Here is a 15,642-nt window from a genome sequence, read left to right as displayed (position 1 = left end):
CTGTGACATTCTCTGCCTCCCTGTGTGTCTGGGTCTCAGGCCTCCCTCTCCTTTCTCTTATGAGGACCCCACCCAAATAATTGATAGACGATACAGGATATAGGACACACCCTAAATCTGAGATGATCTCACCTCGAGATCGTGAATTTAACGACATCTACAAAGACCCTACTTTGAAATAAGGTCACATTCACAGGTTCTGGGAATTAGAATTTGGACCTACCTTGTGGGAGGGTCTCAGTCCAACCCACTGTGATGGGTGAGAGCAGAAGTGAGAACCTTGGTAGCTACGTTTCTGCCCCTCTCCAAGCCGCACCGGAGCAAAATCAGCACATTTGCTTGTAGTCTTCATTTCTGTGCCTTTGTTCATTTAAATTAGTTAAGGTCTTCACCCCAAATGAAGAGCAGGGAGAAGGTTGTTAACTCAACCTGCCACCTTTCTCTCCGTGATATTCCTTTCAGCTGGGGCCCCCTGCCCCTGGCTAGCAACTGTCATTAAATAATGAAACATAGCCCAAAATAAACACATTAATCATCCTTTAGTCTTCAAAGACATTCTCTGCATCCAAAGTTTTTAAAATAAAAATATATGTTTAGATTTAGGACTTATTTTAAGTGCATCTGTGCACACACATACGCACCCCGTGGAAAATGGCTAGAAGCAATTATCTCTGTGTAGTAAGAAAGAACATAAGTACTTGTACTATTTTTATTTTTTAGTGTCATCTAAATTTTCCACAATGAACATGTTTTGCTTTTGTGATTAGAAGGAGAAATGTTTTTAAAACATGGGTAGTTTTAATGAAGTCTTTACAAATTGCCCAGGACAATTTGTATTTTTAAACAAGCAGGATGAGTAGGCCAATTAGGATTCTGGGACCAGACCACTGATTGTTTTGTGTACAGTTCAGGCGCAATTTAGGTTTTAGGGTGGTGTTAACGTTGTTAATTATTCAGGACCTCATCAGACTTTCCCAGCAGTGGAAATTGAAACCCGTGGTCTCTCCAGGGAGGTCCCCCCAGTGTCCACTCCCTGTGCCGTGTGGCACAGTTAAGAGTCCGCCCCATTCCCATTCTTGGTTTGTTGGGGACTATTCCAGAATGAGCCCTCTCACCACCAATCCCATTTGGCTTCAGCAGGCATTTTCCTAGTCTTTAAGCCAGTTTGAGGTCAGCTCTGTGTCTGGAGTGTTGGGACAGCACCCGCTTCCCTCAGCCCACAGTCCTGGGACCGCGGCACAGCATCAGCTACTTCTGAGCTGTTCCACCATTGCATGCAATTTGCTCCCAGGGAGTTTTCCTATTTTGGCTTCTAGTATGTTGATGAATTATTGAAATTTCAATTACTTTTTGTTCCTAAGTTAGAAGGATAGAGACATCCCAGACATTTAATATGAAAAGCTTTCCAGAGGCTGTTAGACACATCCCGTTCTCTGCCCTTGTCTGAAAGAGATTAGGTGGCAGAGCTGGCACTGAGGGATGGCTCCACTCTCCCCATTTAGGGGACTAAAGTGCTTTGTGGCCTTGCAGGTCCCTTCAGTCAGTGCTACTCAAGGTGCAGACGCTGGCAGCAGCATCAGCATCTTTGGGGAGCTTGTTGATCCTGGGCTTCATCAGAGTCCCTGGGGAAGGGCCCCTGGAACCTGTGTCTTAAGAAGCCCTCCAGGGGACCCCGGTTATGCCTTTAGGTTTGGACAGCCCTGCCTTAAATGTCCTCATGCTTATTCTTCCCAGCAGGGTCTGATGCCCAGGTATAAGGGCCCTGGGTACAGTAGCCAGTTTGCCCTTTCAGGTAGACCTTGTCCTGATGATAAAACTGTAACCAAGGCTGTCAGATCAATTTCTAGCAACTGTTTTCACTCACTTGGAATACTTTTCTCTTTGGAAATCACCAAAGCAGGATTTGGACATTTAAATCTGTGCAGGTAAATGAGTGTTTTAAATGTAATTCAAAGGGCCCTGTGTCTCTTTTGCATATAGAAGGGCTATTTAGATTCCCTCCCACTGTCCCAGGGACAGTTCCACCTTTAAGTCACTTGGGGAGAAGCTGCTGGTGCCAACGCTGTCTCTTTACCGTAGCCTAACTACCCCCACCCCCAGCAAAAGACATCTCCTCTAAACCACTCAGATTGGTCAACCTGCAGCCTGTCACCCTAACACCCTATGGCCCAGTGCAGACTCTTCTCCCTGGCCCTGCCAAGCCAGCCCCTCACTTGTTCTTTCATACTCGAGTACCACTGCCCTCTAGACTTTGTCTGGGTGACTTCAGGTAGATTCTTTTTTCTGCTTCCTATAGCACTCGAGATCGGTACTTATAGCACGCAGGGATGCTTGTGTGGAAGTCATTTGTCTCTGTCCTCCTCTGGGCTCTAAGTGGCACAAGAGCAGAGATGGCGTCCTGGTTTCTCTGCCCACAGTACCCAGTGCAGATTCAGGAGCTTGGGGCTGAAAGAACAAACATTCCTTCGTAAAGACAATCATCCCCCTTCTGCTTACATAACATGTTCGCCTCATGCTTGTGGAAGAAGAAATGATTTGTGGCAGGTCCAGTTAAATGTAAGGTGACTTCTGTGTGGACTCAACTGATCCAAGTTTTCAGTGGGGCCAATCCCTTTATGTGGACAAGAGCCTCACCATCTCCCCACCTGGCTCTTTGGCCAAAGAAACTGCCAGTCGTGTCTAAAAGCATTATGATTTCAGGTTCGAGAGCTTCAGACTCGACTGCAAAGCGTTCAGGCCACAGGTCCCTCCAGCCCTGGTCGCCTCACGTCCACCAACCGCCCCATTAACCCCAGCACCGGAGAGCTGAGCACAAGCAGCAGCAGCAATGACGTCCCCATCGCCAAGGTGAGCTCCTGGGACGAGGGGCTGCGCAGGGACACTTCCACCCTCTGGAAGCAGCAGCCTCACCCTAGCTGCCCTGAGGGCAGGCGGCCTGCGAGGCCTCCCCCAGGACCTGTGCAGCCTCCCTCCTTGGAGCTGCAGGGAGGGATAACCCAGTAATAGTTTTAAGCCTCCCTCAGCTGCAACCTGGACGCCAGCTCTCATTAATCAGCCAGCTGGAGAACGTCACAGCTGACAGGTTGTTGTGGAGAGTGAGCCGTTTTGTCAAGTGCTACAATACTTCTTCATGGAACTGGGAGTTTCTCTCAAGGACTAAGGTTCAGCCCAACGGAGGACACTGAGTAATGAACCAGTGATCTCCCCACTCACGAGACTCACAGCTCTGCCAGCAGAAAGGCAGATTGTGCTGGCCAGGTGTGGCAGTTGGGAGAGTAGCCCCAACCCCGGCCCATGTGTGGAGGCTGCCTCACAGTTAAAATGACATGTGTCGGTGTGCCTGGCAGCCCTCCTCGTCTCCGCAGTAAGGTGGCTTCTCAACTATCAGGTTTAGTATGTTAGGTAAATGAGTATTCCCCCACCAGAAGGGATATCTATCCCACGGGGGACGTTTGGCAGTGTTGAGAGACATTTTTGATTTTTATTACTCAAGTGCTGCTGGCACCTTGTAGCTGGAGGCCAGAGATGCTGCAAGCATCTCTCCTGCCCAGAGCATCCCCCACTGCAAAGAATCACCCAGATCAGAACATTAGCGGTGCTGAGGCCAAGAGACCCAGGTTAAGCTATGGTAGAAAAACTGGACAGGTGAGTAGTTTCTAAAAAATTAATCTTTTAGGGCGGCACCTGTGGCTCAAGGAGTAGGGCGCCGGTCCTATATGCCGGAGGTGGCAGGTTCAAACCCAGCCCCGGCCAAAAACCACAAAAAAAAAAAAAAAAAAAAATTAATCTTTTAGTTGACTTGGTAAAACACCCTATATAAACGTAGGCTCAACAGTTTATCTGGGGAGTGCTGCATCATTTTTTATAACTTTTTGTTTTATTTTTTTAAGATTGCTGAGAGGGTAAAGCTATCCAAGACAAGGTCTGAATCCTCCTCATCTGATCGGCCAGTCCTGGGCTCGGAAATCAGTAGCATAGGGGTGAGTGTTCGGGAAGCATGGCAAGGAAGGGCCCAAGAGAGACACAGACGCTGGCTGATGGATGACAGAAGAACTTCCATAGTTTACCTCCAATAAACCAGTTAATTATAATAGTAAATCATACGTATTTCCTTCCAAAGGATCGAATTAAAATGTAGAGTGATTTCTATCCACAGAGTGAATTATTTCTTCAGCTTTAAGATAGACTTCATTTTGAAGCCATTCTGAAAGAAATGCTTTAGGTCCGGGTCTAGTGATGTAGATAAAGGTCTTGCAGTATCTGTTTCCTAGCCCCCTGCTCTCCCAGAGACCCAGGCAGTCACAGAGCTCTGAAGGTACCTACCTCTTGCACACCCCTGTTGCAGGGGAGTGTGCTCTCCAGTGAGGATGAATGATGCCTTTGAAGTGTATCCCCATACTAGGAAAAGACTGGAACCTTCCAGTTTAGTGCCAGCGTTTTCATTTGTAGAGCCTGGGAACCCCCAGGGGCCATAAGAGCTGAGGGGTGATGAAAGGGAGTGGCTTCAGTTCCTTCAGGGGTATCTTTGAGGATGGGGATGAGGTGGGGAGAGCCAGCTATTTGACGCACAGGGGTGTGGAGAGCTCAAATAGCACCTTTAAGGCCCTGGTTTAGAATCTTGCACTGAGCAAAAATTGCATGTGTTTGAATTCCATGCCAAAGCCAAATTGTGAAGGTGAAGGGATCAGCCCCTCTCCTTGGTACAGTAAGCAGAGAGTGTAGGCTGGAGTGGTGGGAGACTCAGCATGGGGCAAGGAGTCCAGACTCTGTTCAGAATTCAAAATGTTAGGGACCCCAAAGAGGCACAGTCCCCCCATTGTTACTGGTGAACAGCAAGTAGTTGGGGACGCAGCTGAACTTTGGTCCTATTTTGTTAATTTTCCTAGTAGTTTCCAGGTTTCATCCTGGAATTTTATCGTACATACTGAGAACCAGGGGTAACCACCTGCTGGTGCAGGATTCTCAGTAAATAGGAGCTTTGAGTTATTATGCGTGCAGAGCGTGCCTGGGGCCCAGCACCCCTGAAGTGACACTGTCTAAAGGGAAACTAATGCTCGTCTGCAGGTGTCCAGCAGCGTGGCAGAGCATCTGGCTCACTCGCTCCAGGACTGCTCCAACATCCAAGAGATTTTCCAGACCCTCTACTCACATGGATCTGCCATCTCTGAGAGCAAGATTCGGGAGTTTGAGGTGGAAACAGAACGGCTGAATAGGTAAGGAGCACTCCTGTGTATGTGGTGGGGGAGCACAGAGAGGCGGAGGACGCTGCCAGGCTGGTGGGGTTGGCAGTGTCCACCAGCTCAGCCGTCAGAGCAGTGCTGGCAGAGGTCAGGGTTGGCTTCCCAGCTGTGTGACCAGAGCATTCACACAGGGCCTTGTTCAGACACCCTTGCTGCACTGCCTTGCTGTCAGCATTTTAAACTCTTAGCAATTTATAAACAAGGGGCCCCGCTTTTTTGTTTTATGCGGGGCTTTGCAAATTACGTAGTGACTCCTGCGAATAGTCCATATGGAATGCAAGGAGGTCACAGAAGAGTGCCAAGTGCACAGGCTTGTGTTGCAGAGAACCACAGAGAGAAGTTCTGGAATGTTGAGTCAGCATCCCAGGGATGCCTGGAGCCACAGGAACCAGCAAAGGCAATCTGGTGAGACGTTCCTGGCACTGCCCAGGCACGCTGGTCTAACTGCCCTTTCTCTTCCTGACGGGTAGCCTAATTTTATTTACACTCTTTGCAAATGTGCCCAATTCTGGGTTCCTATATCTTATCCTAACTGTCCTGCTTAGAAAATAATTATACCATGTATCCAGTTTTATGGATTCTTCCCAAGTCTCATGAAAGTGGTAGTTTGGATTTGTACTCTTACTGGTTGGCAAAAAAGTGTGTCCTGATGTGTCATCCCAGTGAGGAGGGAGTTGCTAAAAAAGCAAAGAAGGACCTGGGCCAAACCATGGCAACCACTCTGGCTCAGAATTGTTCTGCAGTGGCAGAATGGACAGTTGGATCGCGTCCAAGGGGGGCGTGGTTGCCCTGACCTGCCAGTCTTTAATGGGAGAGTGTGGTAGGAATCTGAAAGCCTTATGAGCTAACAGCCAGGAAGAAACGCAGATACCAGTCCCCCGGTCTATTGTTGCTTACTTCGGTTCCCCTCATGTATGGCAACCCTGAATAAATTGAATTATCATCTTAGCCCTCTCTGATTTGAAGCTATTTAATAGAGTTCTTGAGAACTAAGGAAGCTGGAGATCTAGGTCATTTTAAATCTTGAAATTAAGTGGTTTCTTTATTAAATCCAAAATACTTAAGAGTGATAATCCTGATGATTCCCTCGTAGCAGTGAAGAAGTAATCTTCTCGGTATCACTGGCCTGGGAGTGCTTAAAAATTGAATCAGATGTGCTCTCCGCAATCTAATGAAGCCAGATGCCTTCAGGGGGCTCTCGGTTCAGCAGGTCTCCTCTCTGCAGGCTCTGGATTTAAGGAGACTGCTTGTGGCGGACGAGGGGGAGGTTCCTTCCTCCTCTGGTACATGCAGGAGAAACCAAGGAAGTGGGGAAGGTTTGGTGCTTGTAGTTTGTGTTATTATGGTATTTAACAGCTCACAAAGAGATCTCACAGACAAATGCTTAATCCTCACTTGGTGAGGATGGAGTAGTCCCTGCCCATTTTGCAAATGTTAAAATAAAGGCTACGAATTTGCAGTTTGCGTCCAGAGTTATTAAGTACCTGGGGCAGAATTCTGGCCCATCTCCTTTGACCTCACCTGTCCACTCTGTGATCACAGCTGCTGCTGGATCCTGGGGTTCTTAGAACTAATTTTCCTGATATCTGTCATTTAACTCCCTATCTCAAAGTTAGAGGCCGGTTCCTCTCAAAATATGTTAGCCTTTAAATCCCAAGAGCAATTTAAACCTTCCCAGAAGGGAGGTTTCCCATTGAAGTTGTAAGGGGAAAAGGAGCAGGCGTATGACAAACGAAGATTCTTATGGGCTGGTTTAACAATCACAGGCTAGAAAGAGGTTGGCACAGAAAAGGAGAAGGGAGTGGAAGGAGAAGCTCCTGAGATGAGGTAGCTGAGAGGCCCAGAGGCGGATGTTGAGACAGCTTTGCTCTTCATTCTAAGTGCCATGGGAAGGAAGTTATTAGAATGTTTAAAATGTGGGAAGAACAAGATCTGATTTACAGGCTGGACTGTCCCTTGGTGTGGAGAGTGTGAAGGAGGACAGTGGGGGGAAGCAGGGCAATCATAGCAAGTGGCAGAGGCCCAGGATCCATGCGGTGCTGTGAGCAGTCAAGCCTGCAGCTAGGGCAGTTCTGGGTGTGAGAGCAGGGGACAGTCCCCAAGGAGACTCTTGGGGATCTAACCTAGAGTGTTGCGTAGATGGGAGGTGGCAGTTACTAAGAAGGAGAAGAATGAGAAAGCAAGGTTTGGGGAAAATCTCGAGTCCTATTTGGAATGTTAAATTGGGAGAGTGGCACTGTGACACCCAAACAGAAATGTCAGGAAGGAGCCGGATGTGTGAGCCCAGCCCTCAGAACAAAGGACACAGTCTCACTTTATTGCCCTCAGTAGAGTGCTGTGGCATCACAGCTCACATTTTAAGAAATCTTTTTTTGAGACAGGGGCTTGCTCGGTCTCCTAGGCTGGAGGGCAGTGCCATCATCATAACTCACTGCAACCTTGACCTCCTAGGCTAAAATGATGCTCCTGCCTCAACATCATGAGTAGCTGGGACTACAAGTGTACCACCTCACCCTGCTGGTTTTTCTGTTTTATGGAGATTCTTGCTTAGGCTGGTCTCAAGTAATCCTTCTGCCTCGGGCCCCCAGAGTGCTGGGATTACAGTTGTGAGCTATCATGCACAGCCTCAAGAAGTATTCATATGAATAGGGACAGAGAGGTATTCTTGTAACATATTACCTTGAAATGACCTTGGAGTTGGCAGAGCCGTGCAGTGGTCTTGATTGTACACTCACTGGACATCTCCCACATTGGCAAGTGTCTCCACAGTCTGTTATAAGATAGACGATTCTAAGATTTATCCTTGAGGCTAATAGCTTCCAAACCCTTAACGTTTCAGGAGTCACTTGTATTTTGTATGTATGCAACCCTATTTTCTCTCTAAGACTTGGTGATTAGAATACTATAAACAGGTGTGTCTCGTGGCACATGAATCATCCTACCTTGAGCTTCTAGGCCTGGGGAAAGAAAATGGAGAAGCTAAGGGATTATATCTTTGATTTGTTTTCCGACTTGGCACAAAGTCTTTTGCCCTGAATTGCAGTCCTGGATCCCACATCCCACTGTTTATCCCACTAGTAGTTAGAATTTTGAGACTGTAACCTGGATGGAACTCTGGCCACAGTTCATATTCCTGATCCATTTCCCACCTCCAGGACGAGTTTCCTGTTCACACAGTGTCTTAGTCCATTTTATGTTGTTATAAAGGAATAACTAAGGCTGGGTAATTTGTAAAAAAAAAAAAAAAAAAAGAGTAGTTCAGGGTTTGTTTGTTGGTTTTTTTTGAGACTGAGTCTCACTCTGGATTGAGTGCCATAGCATCATCATAGCTCACAGCAACTTCAAACTCTTAGGCTCAAGCAATCCTCCTGCCTCAGCCTCCCAAGTAGCTGGGAATACAAGTGCCTGCTACTATGCCTAGCTAATTTTTCTATTTTTAGTAGAGACAGGGTCTCCCTCTTGCTTAGACTGGTCTTCAACTCCTGAGCTCAAGCAGTCCACCCACCTCAGCCCCCCAGAGTGCTGGATTGTAGGCAGGCACCACTGTGCCCAGCCAAGAAAAGAGTTCCATTTGGCTCGTGGTTCTGCAGGCTATACAAGAAGCACAGTGCCAGTGTCTGCTTCCGGTGTGGGTCTCCAGCTGTCTCCCCTCTTGGCAGGGGAGCCAGCATGTGCAGAGAGCATGTGGAAGGGCAGCGGGGAGGTCCCAGGCTCTCTTCAACAGCCAGCGCCTAGGGTTAGAACTCTGCTCAGGAGCGATCTGCCTCCCCCAGCCCACACACCTCCCACTGGGCCCCACCTCCACCATGATCAAACCCTTGCCCTCCTTGTTTCGTCTTCTGTTTCTGCTCTGTGGTATGTGATTAAGAGCACAGGATCTGGGGTCCGACAGCCTGGTTCCAATGCCAGGGCCAAGTCATTAACCTTTCTGTGCCATCTCATGCTCACCAGAGGAAGGGAGATGATAATACTTAATTCAAAGGACTACTGGGAGATCATTATTGAGCAAACAGTAGCTGCTTTTCATTTGCCCCGCGGAGGGCGATTCACTGAGGCCGGCCAGATGTTCCTGGTGAGGACGGTGGTGAGGGTGCTCAGCTGCCTCCTATCCTGGGCAGCACCCCACCCCACCCCCCAACCCAGCACAGGACCCGGCTCAGGACACCCGTGCGGTGAGCATGGTGGCAGCCAGGTGGGAAATAACCAGGGGGCTTTTTTATTTCTTTCTAATTGACACAGAATTTAGGGATTTTTTTTTTTTTATTTAGGTAAGTTGTGACCTAGATTATTTTGTGTCCGTTCCCATCTGACAAGCCCCCATCCTAACATGCTTTTCTCGCCTGAATATAAAGGAGACAGCTGAAATGTTGGCATATGAATTAGAATCCTAGTGTGAAAGTAATTTTTTCTTCCCTTTTAGCCGTATAGAACACCTCAAGTCCCAAAATGACCTCCTGACCATAACCCTGGAGGAATGTAAAAGCAACGCCGAGAGGATGAGCATGCTGGTGGGGAAGTACGAGTCCAACGCCACGGCGCTGAGGCTGGCCCTGCAGTACAGGTAGGGAGGGCGCCAGACATGGCGGGGCTCTGCAGCCGCGTCGAGTAACAGGGGTGTCCAGGGTGACCCTCTGCACAGACGTGGGAAACAGGCTTTTAGGGAGCAGAACCGCGGGGTTGAACTAGCAAATAGTATTTGTAAATAGGTGTGTTTTAGTGTGTTCAATTTAAATATTACTTCATTTAAGTAATATCATGCAGAAGATCAATTTTTGTGATACATATTCATCTGTTCTTTCTGGTCTTTTATTCATATTCACATACATTTTACATTGTTGTAAATCTAACATATTCTGTTTCTTCAATTTGGTGTCATTTGAATATATTAATTTTGAATGGCTGTAATCCCTGCTTCGAGTTTACATACTGTTATTTATTTAGTCTTCTCTCTAAAAGACACTTAGCATGAAAGCTATAACCCAGCTACAACTTAACAATAGGGGGAAGTGGAAAGGGGGGGGGGTGGGTAGAGGGAGGGGAATCGGTGGGATCACACCTGTGGTGCATATTATAGGGGTATTTGCGAAACTTGGTAAATGTAGAATGTAAATGTTTTGGCACAGTAACTGAGATAACGCCGGAAAGGCTATGTTAACCACTGTGATAAAAATGTGTCAAATGGTTTATGAAGTGAGTGTATGATGCCCCATAATCATATCATTGTATACAGTTATGATTTAATAAAAAAAATTAAAAAAAATAAAAGACACTTAGGCTTTCGCAGACTTGGATATTTGAAATAATTCTAAGGTGGATAAATCAATACAGATAAGATATTCTTTTTTTAGTATTTCCTTGAGATAAAAATCCCTGAAGCAGGAATTATAGGTCAAAGGACGTGAATATTTTCATGGCTTTCCAGGCATGCTGGTGGGCACGTGGTAATTTGAATGCACTAATGTTTTGCTGCCTCGTCAGGTTCGGGGCTTATCTGTCTGAAGCTGCAAGACTGCTTTCTCGTTGTCTTCGGAGGTTTATTTTATGAGTGTAACTATTTAAACATATTTGCCAAGGTCTCGTAGTAGTTGATTGTAGCTTAGCTTCCTCTAAAAAGTTCAATATTGTTTTCAGAAATGTTTATTTTATAAATAGCCAAACCAAAATCTAGGCAGCCCAAGCCAGAGAACAATCATACTAGTTTACAGACACACCAGATGACCCATCGTGGTAACTCTTGAAACTGGTGACTCTCGGAAAGGTCTTTCTCCACATCAGCGCATTTTCCTGGATGAGGAAATGTCCTAGACTCTCTAACCTGAAATACGGCCTGGCTTTGAAAGGCGGAGCCAGCAGCACTCAGAGCAAGTGATTTGGCCCCTTTTCTCTTTAACTGAGTAAAGGTCGAGGAAAGTAAAGACAATCAAAAGCACGTGATGTTGACTAAATGCTGGCTGAAGCAGTATTTCCCCTGCCCTGAGTGGAGAAGCTCTCCGGTTATTCACTTAAGGAGGAAATCTCGCTGCTGCACGTCTGGGACCGCGCGGTGTCGTGCACAGAGCCTGTCTCCTGTGGCATGGGTCCTTGTGGGTCTCGGCCCTTCTGTTCTCTGATCTTCTTTGCCTTGCTTGCCCAGTGGGTGATGGGCACAGGGAAGGATGACTATGGTTCTTCCTCTCAGAGATCCAAACTCAAACTCTTGTCAGGGATTTTGCGATGGCCTAAGTGTGTTTCATGAGACAGTTCTTACACTTACACTTACAAGCATCTAATCTAACTTTTCTGTGAAGATGGAACTGTTGTCTGTCTGTGCTAATCAGCATGGCAACCACGAGCCCGTGTGGTTGTCGAACATGTGAAGCATTTTGTGTGAACATGCAGTAGAGGGACTAGACTTTTCATTTTATTTAAAATAAAATTTGTATAATTTCAGTAGCCACATGTGTATTGGTCAGGCTCCTGTATTGGCCAGTGCTGACCTAGATCCAGATGACTCCTTATGGGGTGTTTGTTAGCTGCCTGTTGCTGTATAACTGATAATGTATTATATCACAGTGACGAGGGTCAGGAATCTGGGAGTGGCTCTGGTCGAGCTGTCAGCTCAGGCTGCCTCATCTGAAAACTGGGGCTGAAGGATCTGCTCACTCATGTGGCTGTTGGCTGGAGGCCCCAGTTCTTTCCCAGCTGTTTGTGGGGGGCCATGGGCCTCTCTGTAGGACTTTTGAGAGTCTTCAAGAAATGACAGCTGGCCTCCTCTGGAGAACATGATCTGGGAGAAAGTAAAGTGAGAGAGAGTGACCAAGACAGAAGTCCTGGTGCTTTTCAATAACCTAATCTTGGTAGTGGCCTGCTGTCAGATCCACCGTATTCTGTTAGTCACGTGGACCAACCCTGGTTCGCTGTGGGTGCCGGGGTGTGGGGCTCTGCCTGGAGGCTGGCTGCACAGATGTGTCACATTACCCCCTTAGCTGATCCCAGAGGGGCAACACATTTGCATCTCCCACTTCATTGCTTCTCTTATTTTTCTTCTAGAACCTAGTTTAAAGTTTTATAATGAAAAAAAAAAAGTCCATCCACTGTTCGGTGGGGAGTACACAGAAAGAAAAAGGCCAACACAGAAGAATAAGCCACTGGCTCGTCCAGGGAACATTCACAGGGGGTTTCCTTGCCTTCTGGGGAGTGAGGCTGAGGCAGACCCCAGGCTGCCCCCCGCCCAGGAGGTGGCTCTGGGGTTGAGGTGGCCGCCGCCCGCTGAGCTGAGTGCTGTGCTTGTGTTTCAGCGAGCAGTGCATAGAGGCCTATGAGCTCTTGCTGGCACTGGCCGAGAGTGAACAGAGCCTCATCCTGGGACAGTTCCGAGCCGCTGGCGTGGGGTCCTCCCCTGGTAAGTATTGCCCCGTCCCTCTTCTTTATCTTGTCCCCTGCCTCTTTTTCTCCACTACCCCTGTCCCAGCTGCTGTCATTGAATCATCTCCAGACATGAAATTCAGTTGTCAAGTGTGTTTTTCGTTTTTCCTCCTGACTGAGTGGGTAAATTGTTGGTGTTGAATGCAGCAAGAACTGGGGTGGAAACAGAACTACAGGCAAGCCAAAGCAAACAAGCCCCCTCGGGGAATGCATTCTCTGGGCTGACGAGGACCAAACAGCAGGGCTGGCTCACAAAGGTGATTAAAGGGGCAGCCTGGCTGCAGCTGCCTGCGATCTGCTGTCTGTGGCCTCTGCTGCCCACATGGCCGCTGCCTGGTCTTGGTGCTTCTCCACGTGTGTTTCTTTGAGCTGTTCTGAAGCCTGGGTTCCCCTGACCTCATCTCCAGGCCTCTCATGAATAAAGAAGTAGTAGCTTCACACCCGCTCTTGTCAGAGTCACAGAATGTTCACCCCATGAGCTGTGGCCTCTCTGCTGCCTTTCAGGCCCCTGGGTCCTATTGGCCTGGCCTGTGCCTCAAGGTCTGCACTGCCCCTCCCTTCTACCCCACAATTTCAAATAAATGGGAGGCGAGGCTCTTTGGACAGGATGCAGGCACGGCAGGCCAGAGGGCCAGAGAGCAATTGTTGCTAAAACTCGACCAACAGCTGGCTCTGAGCCCTGCAGGCATGTGAGGAGGGTGTAGCAGCAATAGCGCTAGAAAGAGACTGGGCCACCTCTCGAGGAGAGCTCAGCCTGCGCTTGGAGCAGCAACTGCTTTGGAGAAGCCACAGCATGTAAGGTGAGAGCCGAGGTGACTGAGTCACACAAGGCGTGGGCAGGGCAGGTGTCCCATCTGTGATGACCAGACCATCATGACAGACTGGCTTTCAGCTGTGAACTTCCACCAGGGTTTGTCCTTCCAGGATGACCCAGACCCACAAAGAAGGTCGTCAGACCCCTCCCCACCCTCCTCGCCAGCTCCTCCCCTAGCCTGAGGGCAGCTTCTGGGGACTCCCTGGCTTTGACGTGCGCAGGGAAAGCTGCAGCACCCCCCCCCCCCAAGAGTTCATTTCCTGCTTCATATCCAAGTTATCTAGCAAGGGAGCAAGCCTTCATTTGTGTAGGCGGCCATTCCTCCATTTTTTTTTTCTTTTTTTAATAATATTACCATCCCTGCCCAGAAGGAGAAACCTTGCCAGCATTTCCATTAGAAAACTCATTTTTTCAGTCTTCTAACTGAACCATAAAACTTTATTCCTCATATGAAACAGATACTAAAATGGTCTTGGCCTGTTGTTAGGTTTTTTTAATTAACATATTAAGAAAAATGATCAATTAAGGGAAAAAATCAATCATCTGATTTCTAGTTTGTATCAGAGGAACATCTCGCCCTGTTCCATCCTTACAAGGTACTTTTCATTAGGCTTGTGCCTACTCCATGCAGCCACCCAGTGTAGGAATTGTAAGGGCTTGAAACAGTCTGCATTTAACATATTTAAAATCAGTAATGAGCCGGGCATGGTGGCTCATGCCTATAATCCCAGCACTCTGGAAGGACAAGGCAGGTGGATCATGTGAGCTCAGGAGTTTGACACCAACCTGAGCAAGAGCAAGACTCCATCTCTACTAAAAACAGAAAAACTAGCTTGGCATTGAGGCAGGTGCCTGTAGTCCCAGGTACTCGAGAGGCTGAAACAAGAGGATGGCTTGAGCCCAGGACTTGGAGGTTGCTGTGAGCTATAACGCCACAGCACTCTACTCAGGGAGACTGAGTGAGATTCTGTCTCAAAAAAAAAATAAATACAGTGAGACTCTGTCTCTACAAAAAAAAAAAAGTTAAAAAATAAATAAATAAATAGGGTAGTGCCTGTGGCTCAGTGAGTAGGGCGCCAGCTCCATATACCAAGGGTGGTGGGTTCGAACTTGGCCCCAGCCAAACTGTAACAACAACAACAAAAAATAGCTGGGTGTTGTGGCGGGCACCTGTAGTCCCAGCTACTCGGGAGTCTGAGGCAAGAGAATCGCCTAAGCCCAAGAGCTGGAGGTTGCTGTGAGTTGTGATGCCACAGCACTCTACCGAGGGCGACGACATAAGACTGTCTCTAAAAATAAATTAATTACATTACATTAAATTAATAATGACATGCCTTGTATTTACCTGATATGGGTAGCTCTTGTACACTTTTATAAAACAAGCCGGTCAGAAGGGTCTTGCCTACTTCAGAGCAGAATTCCAATGGCAGTCAGCTGGGGAGTTGTATGTAAAACATGATTTGTGGAAAGAAGAACAGCATGAAGGTTGTTGGAGAGATGGCGGGAAGGAAGTTCAGAGACTCTCGCATGATGGGCCCTTCTCCTGCTCCGGCTGCCATGCTGAGGGCTTCATCTATAGCAGCCCCTTAATCTCCCACTTCTGTCAACAGCAGTCAGCTGTATAGTTGTTACACAGCAAAGCAAGAATTAGTTTGTGACTTTTACCCACAATATCCATTATTATGGTCCTTTCCTTTGTTACCTGTTGACTTCACAGGCATGTATTTATTATGTTACACTAGTCACAGGTGTCCAACCTTTTCTCTTCTCTGCTGCAAATTGAAAGAAGAGTTGTATTGGGTCACACATTAAATATACAAACACTAACGAAAGCTAATGAGAAAAAAACAAAAAAGGCCCATGCATACTTTCCGTGATATCCAACATCATAGGTAAGCAAATACTCAGCGTACGGCCCTTGGGCCACAGATTGGACACCCCTGCAAGATGCTTTCAGCCAGTTGTCTTCCAACTGTGCCCTGGGAAGCTGGAGGAGTTTCTATGGGCCTCAGCAGTGGGGTGGTTCGGCAGGTGGAACACTGAGCACGTCCCCCTACTCCTGGCCACGGAGTTCTGCATGTACCATTTTTGTATGTTAGCGAAACATTTTGTGTGTTTTGGCATAAGATCTCACTTGAAAATATTTGGAAGAGCATAATCCGTGCCATTCAGGTAGCAAACTGT

The 15,642-nt window shown here is 47.6% G+C and overlaps 1 protein-coding gene across 5 annotated transcripts in view; it reads left to right on the top strand.

The window, feature by feature from the left end:
* MCC (MCC regulator of WNT signaling pathway) overlaps positions 1-15,642 on the top strand; it is a 425,555-nt gene that overhangs the window by 375,902 nt on the left and 34,011 nt on the right. For all 5 annotated transcript variants that reach the window (XM_053566014.1, XM_053566015.1, XM_053566018.1 and 2 more), the window contains 5 exons: positions 2,701-2,847; positions 3,891-3,980; positions 5,065-5,213; positions 9,661-9,801; positions 12,518-12,621. In XM_053566014.1, coding sequence (XP_053421989.1) covers positions 2,701-2,847; positions 3,891-3,980; positions 5,065-5,213; positions 9,661-9,801; positions 12,518-12,621 — 631 coding nt within the window. The remainder of the gene's footprint in view (positions 1-2,700; positions 2,848-3,890; positions 3,981-5,064; positions 5,214-9,660; positions 9,802-12,517; positions 12,622-15,642) is intronic.

The sequence above is a fragment of the Nycticebus coucang genome, chromosome 17 (assembly GCF_027406575.1).
Source record: "Nycticebus coucang isolate mNycCou1 chromosome 17, mNycCou1.pri, whole genome shotgun sequence".
NCBI lineage: Eukaryota > Metazoa > Chordata > Mammalia > Primates > Lorisidae > Nycticebus > Nycticebus coucang.
The sequence above is the reverse complement of the archived record's forward strand: the minus strand, read 5'-3'. Positions and strand labels throughout refer to the sequence as shown.